The sequence below is a fragment of the Lagenorhynchus albirostris genome, chromosome 2 (genome assembly GCF_949774975.1).
Source record: "Lagenorhynchus albirostris chromosome 2, mLagAlb1.1, whole genome shotgun sequence".
Lineage (NCBI taxonomy): Eukaryota > Metazoa > Chordata > Mammalia > Artiodactyla > Delphinidae > Lagenorhynchus > Lagenorhynchus albirostris.
The window spans coordinates 92,043,989-92,064,672 of record NC_083096.1 but is presented as its reverse complement, the minus strand read 5'-3'; the positions used below and the strand labels follow the sequence as shown (position 1 = coordinate 92,064,672).

Below are 20,684 nucleotides of genomic sequence, written 5' to 3'. Positions count from 1 at the left end.
GTGTTTGTTGTAGGTTTTGAAGAGTCAAATAAAACTTAACATTTACTGAGGGACTTTATGTCGTGCATTGTTGCAATTGCCTTATATGTCTTAATTAATTTATTTAATCAACAGTCCTATGAGGTTATCTCCATTTTATAAATGAAGCAAAGGTAGGTCGAGTGATTTGCATGGGCTCACCCAGCTAGTGTTTGGTGGAAGCAAGATTTAAACCCAGGCCATCCAAATTATATTTACCTTTATATCTATGTCCAGATCTAGATCCAGATCATCTGCCATAAGGTTTGAAAGGCAGAACTGGTGTCTGAAGGCTGGAAGAGTCAGAGAAGCCATGGGTGTTGTCCATGAGTTAGACATTCAAAAATACGTGGGGAGTTTAGGGAAGGACAGGCCAGAAGCAGAGGCACCATCTCAGAGGCCAGGATACAGCAGTCGAGGGACAGGAAGGCACCAGGCACTGACAGTGCTTTGGTGTCAGAGTAGTTTAAGTTCTAGTCCTACTGCTGTACTCAGTCACTGGTGGGGCTTGGATAAGATCCACTGGTTTCCTATAAAATGGAAATGGTAGTAATAATAGTAAGTACCTATCCTGCCAGGTTAGTGGAAATATTCTCCAAGATGACATGTAAAAGTGTCTAGCCCCTTATTTATAATTTATTTTAATTTTGTGTGTGTATGTGTGTGTGTGTTTAAAATAGTGAATAGATTAGCCAGGAGTAGCAAGTTCATACTGGGGAGTGAAAGCAGACAGTGGGGAGATTCTGATCTCCCCACATTGTGGAGGATTCTGACTTCAGAATTATCCATTTAGCAAGCATTGAAGGCTGTGAGTGAGAACTCAATCTGGCTATACCACTTCTGTGCAATAGAAGTGCTATAAATAAATAAATCCCTTTGATTTAGGGGATAGAGAGTAAACACCATGGGAAAGTATTCTAGAAGAAGAAATGAAGCAATGGATATGGAATATGTGAATTTTTTCTATAAATTCACTTGTTCATTCACTCAAAAATACTCATACTCATTGGATATTGGATACTAGGCACTCTTCAGGGCTTGCACATACAACTGGGAACAACACGGTCAAAATCCTTATCTTCACAGAGCTTATATTCTATAACTCTTTATTAATATAAAGATTATATATATTCAAAGATAAGAATTAGAGATGTCGAAGAAAGTGAAGTGTGTTAGAACAAGATATTTTCAAAGCACATCATATGATTTCTCTTTAACCAGCCACCCAAATCTTATTCATCCCTGCTTCATCTAACCTTGCTATGCCTTAGTCTGCTTCAAACAGAAGCACTAACATCTTTTTACTGTTTTAAATAATGTTCACAGCCTCCCAGTTGTATCCAAACCAATTTATAATGTTTTGTTTTGTTTTGTTTTTCTGCCACTCTATCTGAAAGCTCCCACGCATTGCTTGCTAGCCTCTTGACGTCCATCTAACTAGCTCTCCTCTGTCCTGAGATACAACAGCCTTGCTCTTCTTAGGAAAAGCCTTAAAACACCCTTCTACATACTTGCAGTGACTTCATTCCCTCCTTTTTATGTCATCTACTGTATAGATTTATTCTCATCTCTATACCATTTTCTTAATCAATTATGAAAGGATTCCTTTGAATGTTGAGAAAGGACTCTGAGTACCTCTTTCTAATGCCTCATGTTTGAAGTTTAGTTTCAGTAAAAGTTATGTTGCATAGAATTACTTAATGTTACTCCTGAGCTAGTCTAGCATCCCTGTCTTTTTTAAACACTTTCTTTAATAAGGACTTTTGTCTGTTTTCCTCTTCATTAAAGAAAACTCAATAAATTGCCATTGTTTTTTCATGTAAGGGGCTATAGTATTGAAAGATGATATTTTTTCAAATCAAAGAGTATTTAAGCACCAAAGAAGCTGAAATTATTAATGATGAAAATGAACTGAAAGACACAAGAGCATCCACTTTGTGAAGTTGCATTATCTAATGAGACATAAATACATGAAGCTATAAAAATAAACACTATTTCTGTGGCTCTTCCATTCTGTCTTTTTATTTTAGGACTTTGAGCAGTGCCTGGCACTTAAAAAAGCACTTCATAATAATCATTGAGTTGAATGATCTCTCATGCTCACAACAGCCCTGTAAAATGGCCTCTGTTACAGATAAAGAAACAGAGGCACAGAAATTCAGATTGGAGAGCCACGAGTGGTGATGTCAGTGTTCGAACCCAGACTTCTGGATACCACCACAGTAAATAATTAAGTACTAAACTTTGCAGTTCAAATTTTGACTGTCTCAGGAATTTAACAATGGGGAAAGACAATGTGAGTGGCAATGGTGCGTTGTGACTTTATTGAAAAGGTATGCTTATAACTTGTCTGTAATTGTAACCCCTTTGTCCTTTCCTAACCTCACTAATGTATTTTAGATTACTTATATGTCTGGTCCCCAGTGCAGTGACAAATGCATTTTTGAAAATTAGCAGTCATTTTATTTGGATCCTGGCATCCCTAAATGACTCATCATCATTTTGCACATTCTCTTCATTCCATAATGTTGTTTTCCTCACCTTGAATTTATTGACACCAATTCATTTTGCCTTGACGTTGGCATTAACAGGGAAATGGCTTTGTTTCATCCTGACATTATAAAATCACCTCCCAAGACTTGGTTTGACATTGTCAGGAGGTGGTTATGGTGACAGCAAGGCCACAGAAGACAAGAGTTACAGTGATTCCCAGGGAAAAAAAATCATTAAGAAATTTACTGCTGTGTGATTTCAGTAGCTATTTTTCATACTTAAATATCCCTGCTGTTTAAAAATCCTAAGGTGGCTTAGACCGTATTTAGAACACTCCTGCCAAGCATATATAGGAAAAATTAAGTCTCTAAGGAGACATTTGGCTATAGCTCGACAAACAGGAACCCCAAATTATATTTTAGCTTTACAAAGTGCTCAAAGGCATTGAAATTCTGTCTCCAAAAAAAAAGAAAAAGAAAAAAACCCGCGCATGTGAATTAATGACACAATTATCTCCTTTCAGCCACAGACACTTGAATATCTTAATGCCGAATATCAAAGGCCCGTAGTATGGCTCTTCCTCCTCCTCAGAATGTGAACGGTTTTACAGATCTGTCTTCAGCATTGAATGGGGCTGTATGGATTGTCTTTAACAATTCTTAAACAACACCAAGTCCTTTTTCTTGCATTCTTCTAAGTGCCATGATGATCTCTCACCTCCACCCCAGTGCCACATAGAACAGCTCCATCTGCACCTTCCTTTAGCCTGTTTTCCAAATTTAACTAGTCACGTTCCAATTAAAAGAAACATGTCACTAAGTTCCTTCAGGGCCATGCTTCTTTACCTTCATATTACCCACAATGCCAAGATTGTGAGAGGTAATACGTTGTGACTAATGAAACATGAAGGGAATGCTTCTGATCTTTTAACTCATCTGCCTACCCTTGCTTCTTCCCCTCCCTCCATCCCTTCCCAAAGCATATATTGTATCATTAAAGGAAAAAACCCCAAACTAATCACCATTCTCTTCTAGCTAATATTCTTCATTATGGAATCACTTATGAGAAGCCCTGACAAATCATGACATACAAGCTGAGCTGCAATGTCAAAGCTGACCAGCGATTTTTCTGTGTGTCCCTAGATAGCTTCCTCCCATTCCCCGCCAAATATCTATCCCTTCCCTTAACTCCAGAGCATGAGTTAACCCCAGCTTAACTCTGCCTCTCATGCTCAGCAGAAACCTTACCTCCCACTCCACGGAAACTGAAAGGAGGCCACCGAGGAAAAGTTCCTTCTACTTCCTGCTCTCCAACCTATGAGCTGTATATCCACTTGTATTGATAGCAGTCTACTAATAATAGATTTGTATCCACCACTCAGAAGGAGGCAGAGAACAAAGGATGAATTTTATTTACTTGCTTAATAAATATTTATCAGGCATCTATTTGTGCCAGGGACAGGACTGAATATTCAGCCACAATGAACAGGTCACAGATATAGTGCAGACATGTACAAGTGTAGCAGGTATGAGTCTCCCACAAACTCAAGTAGTATGAAGTATGCTTTCTTTAGGTTAAATCTGACCATGAGCCCCTCTACTGGAAAGGTGGTGGGAAATTCAATTACAGTCCTCACTATGGCTTGATCTTCAAATGTAAAAATGTCCCCTCATTTTGCATCAGTCTGCACTAGTTCACAATGAGATGGCCCTTGGGCTACAGATCACTTTAGCTCAGGAGACCCTACTGGTTCCCTTCACACCTGAGGCTGTACAGTGTTCTGCAAGGCAATGAATCCTAGTGTCTATGTCTCTCTTATGAGTATAGGATTGTGTATGATTATAGGATTGTGTATGAGTGTAGGATTGTGTATGAGTGTAGAATTGTGTATGAGTATAGGATTGTGTATGATTATAGGATTGTGTATGAGTGTAGGATTGTGTATGAGTGTAGAATTGTGTAGAATTGTGTATGAGTATAGGATTGTGTATGAGTATAGATTGTGTATGAGTATAGGATTGTGTATGAGTATAAGATTGAGTATGATTATAGGATTATGCCTTTCCTGAGATAGTTTTTGTAGATATTTAAGATAATTGGTAGTTTGACTAGAAATACATATTAATAACAAGAACTGAAATGTGGCAAAATGTGGTCACATGATTCATTTATTGAAATTACCTTTATCATCTCAGTAAAAGATACTTTTATTTTCTCAAGTAAAATTCTTTTTATTAACACTTTCAATATTTTCAAAGGACTATACATTTATTCCAGGCAATTTGGAAAGAGTAAAATGTATAAAGATGAAAATTAAAGTTACTGAAATCACTTGCACGCCTACCAGCCAGAGATGAACACTGGTCACATTTCGTTAGACTCTGTCCCAGTACTTTCTCTAAAGTTTATTTTACAAAAGGTACGTGGAGAGGTATATGTCTGTACTTTTGGGGATCACACTAGATAAATATTTGTACTGCTTTCTCTTCTGACATAATGACATGTACTTTGAAATGGTGGTTTATACCCTGATGTATGTTGCCATCGTGTGTGACTATGCCTCCCAATGAATGCCATCTTTCGCCATGGGCAAAAGAGTAGAGGTTGCATCTTTTTATTAAACTAGACAAGTGCATTTTCTGATACCAGATGAGAAACTCTGTGATTTCTCAGCACCGTTTTTATGAGCACCTTGCCTGCATCTGTGTCTGAAGGTGTTGACCTAAATAGGATTTCAATACATCATTAAAGATCGCTTTAGGAAAGGTGCCCAGCCTTTGGCTTGTGGGATTCTCAACGAATTAATTATTTCTCAACATCAGCAAAGGTTTTTTTTCAGTTTGCAACAGCTAAAAACTCGGGGGGTGTTTGGGCAGTGCCTCTAGCTCCTGCATTCGAGTCACCTGTTATTGCATTCACGCTAGCTGGGTTACTGCATACTGCAGGCATAGGCTCCTTCAAATGAATATGTCTTTCTTATGATGTTTTGAGTAGAATTTCCTTTGATTGGACAAGAGCAAGTGTCACTCCCATAATCAGTGCTTTGTTATTAGATGAATAAGAATAGAATGGCTGCTCTCTAATGTCAGAACCTGCTGTACTAGATTACCCAGACATGTCTGACCACCTGCTGACAGCTCCACATTGTTCCCTTCAGCCCCTTTAGTTCTGCTCCTTGGCCTCATTACACTGAAACAAAGTAGGCTGGATGCTGTCACACGGGGATCATGCCACCGGCATCACTGTCCCATGATGGATACAGGCACAGACAGGAGTATAGGTTGAGAGCAGGAAAGCAAGGATGTTTTCACTTAATGGCTCCCAGGTTTCAGTCTAGATAGATACTGTATCCCCTGCTTTACCATCGCAGAAGCTAAAGGTTGGCCAAGGGGCAGTACCCCCCTGGTATTCTGAAAACACACCTTATGTACTCTGATTCGTACAGGAGAATGCTCATTAAATGCAAGTATACAAGTCACCTTTGAGAAAACAGGCACGGCTGGTCCAATCTGACCTTGCAAGTACACAGCAGTTGAATTCAAATATTCAGTAACTGCATGTTTGACCCCATGCTGTCTCAAGATTCATATCTACAGAGGACATATACAGATGATGTCTTTGAGTGAGGAAATTTACTTCCTTTTCACTTCAAGTACCTTGCATTAGATATGTAGTGATTAATTCATTATCCTGGCAGATGTAAAACTAAACACCCTGCTCTTCCACTCTGAGCTTCTAGCATTAGGAGAGATTGGGAAGGTATTGAACATGAACAAAGTATACTTAGGTTGTGTTTTATATTTTTTAAAGCACCACCACATAATTCTTCTTGAAGCTCCCAACAACTGTGAGGTCGGTGAATAGGACAAGTGTTATTATCCTTGCTTTAGAAGTGAGGCAAGAGAGGCAAAAGAGGTTAAACGATTTCCCCAAGTTCACCCAGCCCATTAACCACAGAGACCAGACTTGAATCACAAGTTCTTCACCTAATTCTCTTCATAGCACCTCATGCTTTTAGTGAGGAGAAAAACGATCTCTGTTCAGTGGGGCACCAGCAGGCAAAACCGATCAAGCCAACAGCCACCTACGTCATCACCAGGACTATAATACTGGAGAAGTCCAACTGGTATCATGTATTTGACGAAAAAGAGAAAGAATTCCTCACTCTTTGCCTTTTAAGATGATAGGCTTTCCATGAGAAATATTCACGCAAATCACAGAGCTCAAGAGAACTTTAGAAACACCTACTTCAAACTCTTTCTCTAACTTTATAGCTGTCACTAGAATGTGAGCCCCACAGAAGCATCTGCATGGCCCATCTGGCTCACACTGTGGGCCCAGCATCTAGAACAGTACCTGATTGGATGATGGATGGATGGATGGATGGATGGATGAATGGATGGATGTCACTAAGTGGTTTCGTGTTATGTCCAAGGCCTTACAGCAAAGTGACGACTAGAACTCAGGTTTTATGACTCTTAATCAGTGTTTTTTACCACTAAGCCATATCCCCAATCATGGCCAGACATAAGTAAGAAAAGATAGGAAAAATGTACCTAGAATTCCCCAAAAGGCCATTAGACAACAGTCTATAAAGTTTCTTCTCTATACTAGGAGCTAACCTGTAGGTTCAGTTTTACCTCTCACATCTCACAACTTAGTAAAACAGCCGCCAAGGCTGAATAAATGGGTCATAATCACGGCTCTTCATCTCCCTGCCACAGACTCTCAAATGCCTAAATCAGAACTGAATGTTGCACACATGCCTTTGTTATTAGCCTGTTTCGTGGAGGTTATTTGCTCTTTGACGTTTCTCTGAAAAGGACGGGAACATTTGGAACATCTTTCCCTCAGCAATCCTAGGCTTGTTTCAGGTGGTGAAGGTAGAGGTCACTTTATTAATACAGCCATCAAGGAAGGCTGTCATGGTAACACATTGCCTCAATTCCTTGAAGTGCAGGAGACAAAGCCAAAAAGAGAAACTTTCAAGTCTATAAATACAGACCCAGCATTGCTCAAGCCTAGCAGCTCACTGACAGGGCAAACCTAAATGTATAGCTTTGAACAAGACCCAAAGAGAAGAAAGAAACCTTCCCTGTGGTAATGTAATGGGTTATCATGACTATAACAGGAATAAGTGACCCTTCAGGTCATAAAAGAAAAGAAGAATAGAACAAGTAGCTATACTAAGTCCTGGCTTGTGCCCTCTTTGCACATTTTGGTTCCCTCTCTAAGTCTGCTTTTCCATACCTTCCAGAAAGGACTAATAGAGGGAAAAGGAATCAAGGTCTTATAATTCACATTTTGACAATAGTTTGCAGTTTAGGAAGAGGCAAAAATGAATGGCAATCAAGAAAATTACAAAAAAAAGTTGAAGGAGCAAATGATTTAGCCACATCCCTGTGACTCTCATTATCCAACCTAGAAGAAAAATAAAAAGAAGTGAAAGAAGGAGGAAGAAATGCTGCTTGTCCCTATTCTTTCACTGTGAAAATTCCTAGTGTTTTTATAAACTTGTAGCAACTGTGGGAGTTTATTTGTCTACTATGGTGGCTTGCTTACTGAAGCTATGATCAGAGCTATTAGAACACCTTGCTGACTTCAGCCTTTCCATCAGGGTTCCACACTTCATCTTTTTGCAACATAACTCTGTTTGGGTCTAACATTAATACTATAACCTTATCTATCAAGGGCCACAGATTATCTTGGTTTGAAAACATTCCTAATATTGAAACATCATGGGATTATAGGATATATGGTGTGATATTGGACACACCATAATGAATTTATTTCTATCAATAGTAAAATGATCCTTTAGAATATAGTCAAACTATTACCAAAGTAGTATTAGCTTTTTCTGTATCTAAGGATTATATTTTATTATAATAAAAAGAATTGTGTCTAGCAAATAACAATTTGTATCCAATACTAGATCAAGTTTTGTGTAAGAGATTTAAAAATGAACCTTCACTATTTATTGAGATAGCACATTGTTAATTTGTCAAAAGCAACGTAGAAAGAATCGGGACATGCTTAATGTAAATACTTAACAAAATAAGGTCAACGTTTTCAGTTTGAGGCAAATCCACACTGAAGGGCACCAAATAAAGAGTGATAACTGCAAAGTGCTTATTGGGTAGAAATCCCTAGTTGGATTTTTAATCTGCAATGCTATGCAAGATGAAATGGAGATAATGCCAGGATTTTGTAAATGGGTGTTTATCCTCATGCCAGTTCTATCAACTGGTGGTAAATGTCTGAAACTGTTACCAGGTCCAAGCTCATACTGCTTGCTACACAACAGGCCAATAAATCGAGAGAGGAGCTGTTGGGGCAAGGAATAGGAACTTTATTCAGAAAGCTAGCAAACTGAAAAGATGGTGGACTCATGCCCCAAAGAACCATCCTGCCTGTGTTAGAATTCCGGCTTCTTTTATTCTAAAAGGGGAGGGAGTAAAGTCAAATATTTCCTGGTTCTGGTCAGCCTCTGGAACGGATGTGTTAGTTTCTTCCTCCCTGTGGTCATTCACAGGTGGGCCTGGTCAGGATGTTTCCTGCGAGCTAAACAAAGGTATTTTAGCTTAACGCTCATTACCTGGGAGGCAGCGTTCCCAGAGATGGGCCATTATGTATAACTTCAGCTTATAGGCGACATCCCTTTAGTGATTAGCTTGTAATAGAATACAAAATGTTCTTATTACAAAACCTTGTGTTGAAAGGAATTCTGAAGTTTAGTGCAAGAGAATGCCATGATTAAGTAGCTATGTTTTCTACATAGAGGAAGAGGAAATCAAAGCATATGCAACATATTTGCCTTTCCCAAACTAGACCTTGATATTTTTGGTATTTTATGTATGAGCTGATTTGTATTTGGAGCTCTGCCAGAATGTGTTGGAACTCTAGAAGATGTGAAATTTAATGCTATCAACACAGCCCTCCGCCCAGTGTGGTATGAAAACAGATCAGTTGGTCAATACAAATGAAAGTCTACTGAGGAGCCACAGAGGAGTTACTTATGTTGTCTTGGGGAGCGTAGAATGCATTTCACACTGTGCAGCACATTCACTGCATTTCTCCTGACTGTTCTCTTCTATGTGAAGAGCAGTAATCTGTAAATTGGGAGACCTGGATGCTAGATCTAGAGCTACCCTTGTTTTCGGTTTCCTCGTCTAGAGCTTGTCTAGATAGTTTTTGAAGTTTCCTCAAGCTTTGATTTTACTACTTCTATCAGAGCAAGGTAGGATTAATTACATGACAAGGGTGATTTTGGTTCCTCTTTAATTGTGAGCAATACTAAGTGGTCTGTCTTAGACCATTTAGATCCCTGTCTTCTGATTTAACTCCCCCAGGAAGATAATCTGCTCTTATATTTCAGCTTTGAGTACTACGTTCATCTTAATTCCTATGGTTCTACACCTGAAAACTCACTCTCTCTGATCTAAAGTCACCAAGGCCTCTTCATTCTCCTTTCCCCAATATACATAAGGACAACTGCCTATCTTCTTTGCTGTGGCTGATACCCTGATCCAGACCTTCAACCTTTTATCACCAACATTAATTGAGGAGTAATTCTTTGTTTGGCAGGGGAGGTGGCTGCCCTGTTTATTGCAGGATATTTAGTAGCATCTCTACCCACTAGATGCCAGTAGCATGCCCTCCCCCGAGGTGTGACAACCAAACACATCTCCAGACATTGTCAAATGTCCCCTGGAAGACAAAATTCATCCACTGTTGAAAACTACTACTTTAGACTGACAACCAAAGACCTCTATTAAATGTTAATTCCTCAAATTCCTCCAATCCTTTCTCTATTCTAAAATCCCTTCTGCCAGATTCTATCAAGAGCATGCAATGCTTATTTTGCGTATTTCCTTGATCCAGCTCAAAGTGCCCTTCCTCGCATACTCTTCCCGTCTATTTATTCCTAGATACAGCCAACCACAGCAGGAAGACGTCTATGATTAATTTTATAACTTCATTTCATCACTGCATTTTGTTGAGATCTTTTTTTCTCAGTATCATTCCTGGTCTTTCTTTCTCTGCCTATGGCTTAAATGCTGATATTCTTCAGGGTTCTGGCTGCAGTCTTCATTTTGACTTAGTCTATATTCTAGCAGGATGAGGTCTTCTATTCCTTTCTCTTCACTTTTTGTAACAATGACCACCATCACCCCTGCTCCAAATCTGTATCTCCAAGATGAACTACCTCCTGAACTGTTAACTAGTTTTTCCAGCTAATAACAAGACCCCTGCAGAAGAGCCTACAGATCCTTCCAAGTCAATAGGTCCAAAAAAAAGTTTATTTTCTTTTCTGACCAAACATTTCCTCCAATCTTCGTTTCTTAATAAATTGCATTATGATGCATCCAAATGCCAAAAACAGGAACCTCAGACTCTCTCTTACCTATTTCAAATAACCTGTCTCCAAATCTGTTCCTTCTTCCTTCTCCCCATTGCTCTAACCCAGACCAAGCCTATTCTATTGAAGTATCTGGTCACCTTGCCTCCAGCCTGTCCTTTCTCAGGTCTAGCCTCACCTTTTCTCCCCCTTTAAATCACCACCCTGCCCATAGGTCTTTGACAGCTTCCCACTGCCTATTATCTAAACTCTGTAGAATGTTACATAGAACCTTCAGATCCAGGCCATGCCATTCCTTCCTCATTCATCATTCACCAACATTTTCCATGTGTCTCCCAGGCTCCAGTGAGAAAACTGAACCCACACTATGTGTTTCAACGGAGAGAGAGAATTTACTAAGGGGAATGGTTAAACAGGTGCTTTAGAATTTAAACATGAGAAGAGGACACTGAAATAACACAGAGATAGTAACTGTGTAAGTAGGGAGCAGTTATCTCTCTTGGACTGAGGAATTACAGGAAAGATGATGGGGTTATTAGAAACTAACAGTTTGCGTATGGACACCAAGGGGGGAAAGCAGTGGGGGGGGTTGCCGTGGGGGGGTGGTGGGATGAATTGGGAGATTGGGATTGACATATATACACTAATATGTACAAAATAGGTAACTAATAAGAACCTGCTATATAATAAATAAATAAAATTTAAAAAGAAAAACAAAACAACCACCACAAAAGACCTCATGGATAATCCTCTCACTTCTATCTATAAGTGATTTATCAATAAATAACCACTGATTAATGATTAAAAAGAGAAAGAAACTAACAGTTTGGAGGAGAGACTCCACAGATGTGGGACCTGTACCTCTTAGGAGGGGTAATGCCTGGCTGCTGCTATTACCTCTGAAATGCTAGGCAGGGGCCCCTTGGAGCTGGGGCTCAAACCTCTAGAGAAGGAATGCTGCCAGGTTGGTGTAGAAACCTCTAAGGGTGAGATTGAAACTGGTTCTGAAAAGGCTGAGCCCCAGAACCAACTGCTGCTTTTGGGATGTAGGGCCATTGGTGGGGCAATACTCTTAGGAAGAGCCATGAATCAGGAAAAGGGAAATCTCTGCTTCCTTCCTCCTACCTTCTCTGTTCCCTCTAGTGCGCCCTGTTGGCAGAAACCAGGAGACAGCTTGCAGGGTTTCAGCCTCAACAACAGAAGGAAAGGTGGATTTAGAGTTGAGAGACAAGTGGTTAATGACCAGCACAATGTATTTTCACGTCTTCTTGCCTTTACTGATACAGTTTCCCCACCCATAATGTTCTTTCTACCAATATCTGCCTGATGCATTCATTGTTCAAATACAATCTCCTTTCTATAGTCTTCTCTAGTCTTCCCCCAAATAATTATTTATACCAGCATCTGAGTTCCCCTAACAGTTGGCAAATACTTCCTTTATAGTATTTTTTTAATATTGTATCATAATTACTTCTGTGTATGTTCATTTGTTTGTTTTCTGCAAAACTGTGAGCTCCTTTAGGGCAGGCAGAGTTACAACCATACAGTCTAGCAGGGCACCTGGCACACAGCAGATGTTGATTGAGCTGGACGGAAATGATAAAAGCATTTTAATGAAATTAATATTAGATTATTTCTTGTATATATTTTATCTTCCCAACCAGATGTGAACCTTATAAGAGCAGAGATCATGCTTTCTATTTCTTTTATTTTTTTCATGGTGGTCAGTACAAGGTTTCATATGCTGAAGAAGAGCTCAGTGATATTTGTTAACCACCTAGTTTATTCATTAAGCACCACAAATTTGATTCAAAATGACATGAAGGTGGAGCATAAGTTTATGAATAGCAGGTAAGATTTGTAGTTAGGTTTAGATGTACTTCTAGCACATGATTCCAACAGAGAGATCGGTGCATATGGTAAAGATCTGTATTTGTTGAATAGCACAATCAAGAGACCAAATGTAGTGTGTCTTAAAGTGAACTCTAAAGTAATTAAATATATTCCAGGTTTCATTTTTTCTGCTTATCTCTTACAGAAAACATATTACCCCAACTGATGTGATTATTAATCCTGGGTTACATCTGGTCCTTGAATATTTATTAAATTTCTCACAGTCATCAACATCAAGTAGTAGATTATTTAAATGTAGGAAAGGTATTGAATTTTAACTTAATCACAAGCTTCTTGAAAAAAAGAAACCTCTGTTCAACAACTGATTTACATTCAGGTCCAAGAAGAAGAAAAATAGCTTTTTTTTTTTCTTAAGGGGAGTGATATTTAATTAACTATCGATTCCTTCTCAATTATTCAAGGCAAGCAATTATCGATATTGATGGAAACAATACTTCCCTATGTGTAGTGCCCAAATGAAAGGAAATATCCCATTCAGCTATCTGCTGCCTGGAATAAGAAATGCTGAGAATCTTTAACTTTAAATGGAAACAGTTATTTGGATCTGTTTATTCCATGTTGCCCCAATTACACAGATATTTCCTAAAGTGTAAGCAAAACAAAATCCTGAAAACCTATGTATGCTTTCCAAATTAACAACCACCAAAAAAAGAGGCTTTTAGTCAGTTTTGACCATGAATTTAACCACTCTGCCCTCGTACACTTTGCCTCAAAGCTACAGATCTTGACATTTTAAACCATGACTCATAAAATACTATAATTTGGGTCTAATATTCATGGTTTCTAAGCCACTCAATGAGAAGTAGCTTACATAATCATTAGAACCCCTGGAACACTACCTTGTATATCAATATTTTGAGCCTGAAGGATTTATAGGCCTTAATAGTCACTTCTAACATTTACAGATAGCAAATGTGGGTACATTTGTTAATTATACCAATCCATTATGCAACTATATTAGAGGTCGCCAAGGAATCGTTGTGGAAGGTGGGAAAATAGGGCCCTGTTTAGGGCACTTTGTTATTAACCCTGTGAGCATCCACCACCATCTTTTTTCAGCTCATTTGCACACAGAGCATTAGCACGTTTGCATTTAAGAAGCTTCTTTTGAAGGTGACATACTATTGAACATAATTAATGGACAAGGCAATATTCTCTATTGAATTATTACTTGGGAGATGAGGGTTTTTTAAATACTTTACACTTGATAGTAATAGTAAGTGTGTGTGTGTGTGTGTGTGTGTGTGTGTGTGTGTGTGTTTAATTCATGTGGTATCCCTGGGGAAATTTGGCTATGACATTTTTAAAAAATGAAGAATGTTATAATTTATAAGAAGCTACTTTTTCTGCTCTGTGCCCTGCCCCCCCCACCCCTTCCAGAGTGGTTCTATATATTAAGTGCTTAAGCAGCATATGTTGCTGGCAAGTGTTCTTGGCTTTTTTGCTCTTTGGTGTTGTTTTAATTTCTCTGTGTTCTATTTATCATTCTGCTAAATCAGTGAAACCTTGATTATCTAAAATAATAGGAGACATTGAATTAATGAGGATAACTAGTTTTTTGAATGAATAAGAAATGATTAGAGATGCAAGTTACATGACAGGGACTGTGAATGAATTTTAGTATCTGAAATTGCTTGCTTGATTTATTCCAACTGATTCTGTAACTTGATGGACACAGTGATATTTTGATAATCAGGGTTTCACCATTGCATTTATTATTATTCCTGGAAATCAAGGTAACCTTGGACTCTACTTGCTATATTTACAAGGCAATAAATATCCTAATAGGCTGTTAGGGGCAGATGGGACTGCTCTTCCTCACATTCCTCCCATGAAAAGCTTTCTCTCTTCGGATCTGCCTGCTGCCTCACCGGGAGCATGCTGCCTGCCCCCTGCCCCGTGCTTGTCCGTGGGTTCCTCCTGCCTTCCTGCATGCAGCCCTGGAATCACCTGCAGGGAGAATGGCCCACCCCTTAGAGGTTCTCGGTCATTTTAGCAATACTGCTTTGCATTTTAATTCCATTCATCTGGCCTCAAAGTTCTGCATTCTTGTATCAGGCACTATCCTTGAAACACCCTGGAGGTCACAACAGGTCCCAGTTCCATGAAGAGAAGATACTGCCAAACCAGGAGTATCACATTGCTTTGTATTTGATAGCCTGAAATGGACAATGATAATATCCAAGATTGCAGCAAAAATCTATATGAAAAGAATTAATATGATCAAAACAAAGGCAGCAGACTACATTTGTTTGGAAATTGGAGTCACATGCTTAGTTTGCGGAGGGGAGGGGGGAGCACAAGATCGATAAGAGAGTTTTTTAAAGCTGAAAACATGATGTAGCAGATGAACTTAAATTGATTCTGCTTCTCCTCCCCGCGCCCCCCTCCCTCGTTCTGCAGCGAATGTCTGCGACAACGAGCTCCTGCACTGCCAGAACGGAGGGACGTGCCACAACAACGTGCGCTGCCTGTGCCCCGCCGCGTACACGGGCATCCTGTGCGAGAAGCTGCGGTGTGAGGAATCGGGCAGCTGCGGCTCCGACTCGGGCCAGGGCGCGCCCTCGCGCGGCTCCCCCGCGCTGCTGCTGCCGCTGGCCGCTCTGCTGGGGACAGCCGGCCCCCTGGCGATCTAGGCGGCGCGTCCAGCCACCAGATGGGTCCGGCCGTGGGGAAGCAAACACAGCCCCAGCATTTGCTACTAACATAGGAAACCCACCCTCAGACCCCCCCACTCAAACACAGTGTACAAACTAAGAAGGCCCAACTGAACTAAGCCATATATAACAGCCGTGGACAGCACACCGGAGTCAAGACTGGTAATTTCTGACTCCAGAGGCGTTGGCAGCTGCTGATAGTATCCCTGCAAATCACATTGCCCGCTGCAGAGCTTATCGCCGATTGGAAAGGCTGTGACAGCCCCCCGAAAGGAACGACAGAAAACAACAACAAATCAACCAACCTAAAAACATTGGCTACTCGCACGTGGTGTGCCCCACGCACCACCCGGCCCCGTGTGTGAACCAACCAAACTGAAGCATCCTTTGCTGGCAGTGCATTGTGGGTCTAAGGAAGTGTGTTACAAGCTGCCATATTGGCCTGCTTCAGTCCCTGAACCCCTTCCAACCTGTGCTTTGGTGAACGTTGCTCTGTAACCCTCGTTGGTTGAAAGATTTCTTTGTCTGGTGTTAGTAATGCACATGTGTAACAGCCCCCCTTCAAAAGCTCAAGCCAGTCGTACCCCGTATATCTTAGCAGCACTGGGTCCACCCAGTGCTAGCACACATCCACTGTCCAAGAGTGGCTGTAGGAAAAAAGAGAAAGTGTATCTATCCTTTTGTATTCAAATGAAGTTATTTTTCTTGAAATACTGTAATATGTAGATTTTTTGTATTCTTGCCAATTTGTGTTACCAGACAATCTGTTAATGTATCTAATTCAAATCAGCAAAGACTGACATTTTATTTTGTCCTCTTTCCTTCTGTTTTGTTTCATTGTGCAGAGATTTCTCTGTAAGGGCAACGAACTTGCTGGCATCAAAGAATATCAGTTTACATATATAACAAGTGTAATAAGATTCCACCAAAGGACATTCTAAGTGTTTTCTTGTTGCTTTAACACTGGAAGATTTAAAGAATAAAAATTCCCGCATAAACGATTTCAGGAATTTGTATTGCGATTTCTTAAGATGAAAGGAGAAGCCACCAAGCAGATTCACACTCGCTTTACTGATTTCTATGTGGACTGAATACACTCAGCTGATGAATTTAGTAACCAGAAAGGTGGATTGGTGTTCACTAGCTTGGACAACTTCTGCAAAATATGAGACTATTTCTACTTGGGAAAAATTATAACAGAAAAAAAAAAATCTAAGTGATTGCCAAGATTATGCCAAAGCCTGTTGGCAGAGTACTAAGAGACTTTTATTTTTAAGTCATGCTATTTTCACAGATTGATGTGATCATGTGACTCTAGGGATGCTGATCTATGTATCTTTCCAATTACAGTGTTTACATGGAGTATCATAAGAGGCAACCTGGGGAACCAGGAAAGTCGCAGGGAAATTGAGTGATTAGCAATTTGACTTTGAATATATTCAGACTAAGTATTTACAGAAATATCAAAATATACAGCAGCAAGTAGACATAACTGCTCTTCCTGAGAATAAAGTTTGTTTTAAGTACTGCCCAAGGTGTAATCAATTCTTGTTTCTGCCTTTTATTAGGCCAATTACTGTGCAAAACAGCAAGGCAGGGAGAGGAGGGGAGAAGCACTGCAAAGTTTCAAAGTGACTAAAACAGTGTGTATTCCATTCCCAGCACACTGTTGTCCTACAGGTTACAAATGTGTTCGCAGCAGCATCTTCTGGCATCAAAAACAATTAACAGCCCAAGCCAGAGTCTGAAGGACAGTGAAGTCTTACATGACTTGGTAGAGCAATAGCCTATGATGGTGTTAGGTCAGAAGCCCACTTCCAGTCTGAATTCTTCACCCTCCCGCCACTCTTTGCTGAAATTGGGGTAGGGGGAGTCTTCTGACAAATATCCTCGGTAAAAACTAGACTAAGGAACAGCGTGTCTTATTGGTTTTGTTCCCAGAAAAACCAATTCAAAGAAGGCAATAAAAGGTAAACAGGTAACGCCTGTGCTGCCTGCCATCCCACGTCTAAGTCGATTGAATGTTTGTTATTCAAACCCACAGTCTCTTTTGATGTAAGAAATAAGAAAAGATAGAAATAAATTAGAGCTCTGGCTTAGTGCCGGCGTGGCCAACCAGAAACTGGAGATTTACATTAGAAGCATAAACAGCAAATTATATTTCAGGCTCACCAAAGACTACACATGAAAATGCCAATAACATACAGTTTGAGATTACCTATAATGAGGTGGATTTCTAATATTAAAATTGGAGTTGTCTTATAGTTTATTAGCACAAACCAAAGGTAGACTGTGTTATTTCCAGCAATGATGCACTTTATTATTACCCACTCATGGCTTTGTCCCTATGCTCAGGAATCAGACTGCACATTTCAATACATGGTATTTGAAAGCTAATTCTAACATTTAATGAAGGCCTGATCTAAATCAATTCATCTGCCTTTTATCTTTATGAAGCTATAAGAATCTAAATTGATGAGGCATATCTTGCATTCAGTGTATTTAGATATAGTTTTCTGAATTTCCTAAAGTGATGTGACCTGCTTTTAATAAATTCACTTTTAGGTATATAACAAATGGAAATGAAATGTTCTTTTTAATCTGGATTCTCAAATTCTTCTAAAGGGTGTATTACTTTGGTGAAACCCCAAATCAATAGATTTTATTCATCTGCTGTTTTCTGGCATTCTTGCAAAGCTGGTTCCATCTACAATATTATGTCTAAGGACAGGATTGGGGTGAAAAGTGGATACTAAGTTGTTCACATATTTAAGGTCCTAATTATTGCTTTGTCTCTACTTGGATTAGCCCTTAGGATTGGTTAATCTATCAACTTTACCACAAATACAATTTCTTCCATCAACACCTCTGATGAACATAAAACTTCAAAGAAATCTTTGTCCCAAGGTTCAGCCATATAGAAAGTGTTGGTATTTATAGGAACGTAATTAGACTGCCCTGTGATGATGTGGGATTGATTCATTTCTGAGCCTGTGCACAGGGTAGAGGGGGAACTTTAGTCCCAGAAAAGAGCAGCCCTTGCTTAGTGGGGCCCATTCTGACCCTCCTCCCATTTTGTCTCAGTAGCCAGGAACCTAGAATTCTGTCCTCCACCTACTTTTAGGGTGTATACGCCTCTTCTGAGGGTCCAAACTCCTGAAGGCAGGCAGCATAATGAGTGCACATCCTTGAGTGCAAGAGGTGGCAAAGGGTGAATATGTATGGATAGATGAGTGACTTGGGCCTGGGAGTATATGCTGGGGAATTCACACGCGAGTGAGAAGAGGCTCCTTGCAGTGAAACCCAGAGCTCAGGGATAGAAAAGAAGGGGCTAAGGGGTGGGAGAGAGAGTAGGGCTGCCTCAGGGCCAGGGTCCAGTACAGAACTCTGAGTAGTCTAAAAGATTCTAAACCTATACCTGGGTTTCCGATTGTTATGAAGGTATTTGTGTTAAAACAGCAGAATGGAACATAGTGTTATTTAACACTATGTTAGCTTGATGTATAACTTTTAAATATTTAGACATGTGGCCTATGGACTTCCATTGGTACTTTTGTCCTGGCCCCTGCGTGGTGGGTCTGCCTGGAGATGAACACTGCATGAGGTGCCCTTGAGTCAAATGACTAAATGGGTCAAATCACTTACCCAGGTACAGGGTTGGGAGAAGGCATACCGGTCACAGTTCAACAATTCCTATAGTTAATGCTCCACTTCACTTTTTCTCCAACCTGTGGCCTTACTGAATATAAGAACGTTTGGAGGGACTGGGGGCAGCTGTGAGGAAACCCTGAAATCAGATCTTTTGTCCCATCATCTTCACTCTCCGCCATCAATAATCCAGTATTTTGGGGATGTAAGGACCCCATATTCTGAGATGGGATGCTCTGCGTTATACGGGAAATGGGTTGTTGCACTTCACCTGTTGTTAAATACTAAATAAAATACCTATTTAACAGTTTATCTGCTCAGAGAGTTACACAGAATATGTGAGAACTTTGAACTACATGTTCTATATATTTGTTATGCATTGAATTCTATCTGTTTATGATCTGATGCAATTTAGAACTTCAGCTTCTGAACTAGAATTTCTTACCCACCATTTTGATTCCCAGTCTTTACCAAGAAAGATGACAATGGTGACAGCAACTAAGCTGCATCTTAGAACAATCTGAATAACTAGGTAAAACTCTAGGGTTTTTTTTTTTTTTTTTTAGAAAATCTAATTGGGCACCCTTAATGGCATATAGGAATGAAAAACACAGATAAGGAACACCCCTAGAGTGTGGATCCAAATATGTGGTTGTGAAGTTTTCTTTCTTTGCCTCAGGAAATCAGGACTAGATTCTATTCAATTTTCTTTCCAAGAAATATCAAATGTCCACTTGGTATAAATATTCTGACAGTTCTGACCATTTCCATATGGAAGAATTTTTTACTTTTAACTATGTTTTCCTTTTTTTTACACTAAAAGTAGTTTTTTCCTTTAGTTACCTAAAACAGTTGCCAATAAATTCTCAGCATAAACTGCACATAAACATAATGTCAGAATGAGTTAAGAATGCCAGTTATCATATTTTGAAGTTTCACCAACAATCTTGGGAACATGGAGAATTTTTATTCTTTACAACACCTGGTAAGGTGTGACTCACATATTATCATCTTCATTTTGCATCTGAAGAATCAAATAACTAAGAAACAGACATATCCCTTGTATAAATCATGTTATTGCGTTTAACTAGAAAAGAGAAAATAACATCTGGGAAAACTTTATATTAATATTGAAAAATGCAGTTATTTGAGATCTATTATGGCAGAAAAATTCTACCCCTAATACATTTTTAGAGTAGGTCCTGGAATATGTCTACCAAGAAGACTTAAATGATTTTAGGGGGTGTTGTTTAGATTAATACAGTTGAGCATTTAACTATTGCTGGAATCCCCTCTCTGCCTTTTCCCATCACCCAAGAGCTCTTTTTAATTGACGATTGAATTAAAAAGGAGTAGTAACATTTACAATTATGTGATGTTTTTATTAACCTGAAATGATAGCTGGTAAAATGGGCCATTATTCTGCAAGACCTAATTATGTTAACACTAAAGATTTAGCTAGGCTGGCTGGAGCAAACTGCCGCGAATTGGAAGTAAAAAATAGTATCATTTTCTTAACCTAGTCTCATTTTTTCAGAGATGTCGCTTTTAACTATTATTTAATTAGTGAACTATGAAATCTATGGGAAAAAGAA

At 39.4% G+C, this 20,684-nt stretch overlaps 1 protein-coding gene across 3 annotated transcripts in view; it reads left to right on the top strand.

Moving 5' to 3' along the window:
- The window catches only part of NTNG1 (netrin G1), a 335,299-nt gene extending 317,382 nt beyond the window's left edge, over positions 1 to 17,917 (top strand). For all 3 annotated transcript variants that reach the window (XM_060142434.1, XM_060142435.1, XM_060142433.1), the window contains one exon: positions 15,188 to 17,917. In XM_060142434.1, coding sequence (XP_059998417.1) covers positions 15,188 to 15,420 — 233 coding nt within the window. In that variant the 3' untranslated portion in view covers positions 15,421 to 17,917. The remainder of the gene's footprint in view (positions 1 to 15,187) is intronic.
- The last annotated feature ends 2,767 nt before the right edge of the window (positions 17,918 to 20,684 follow it).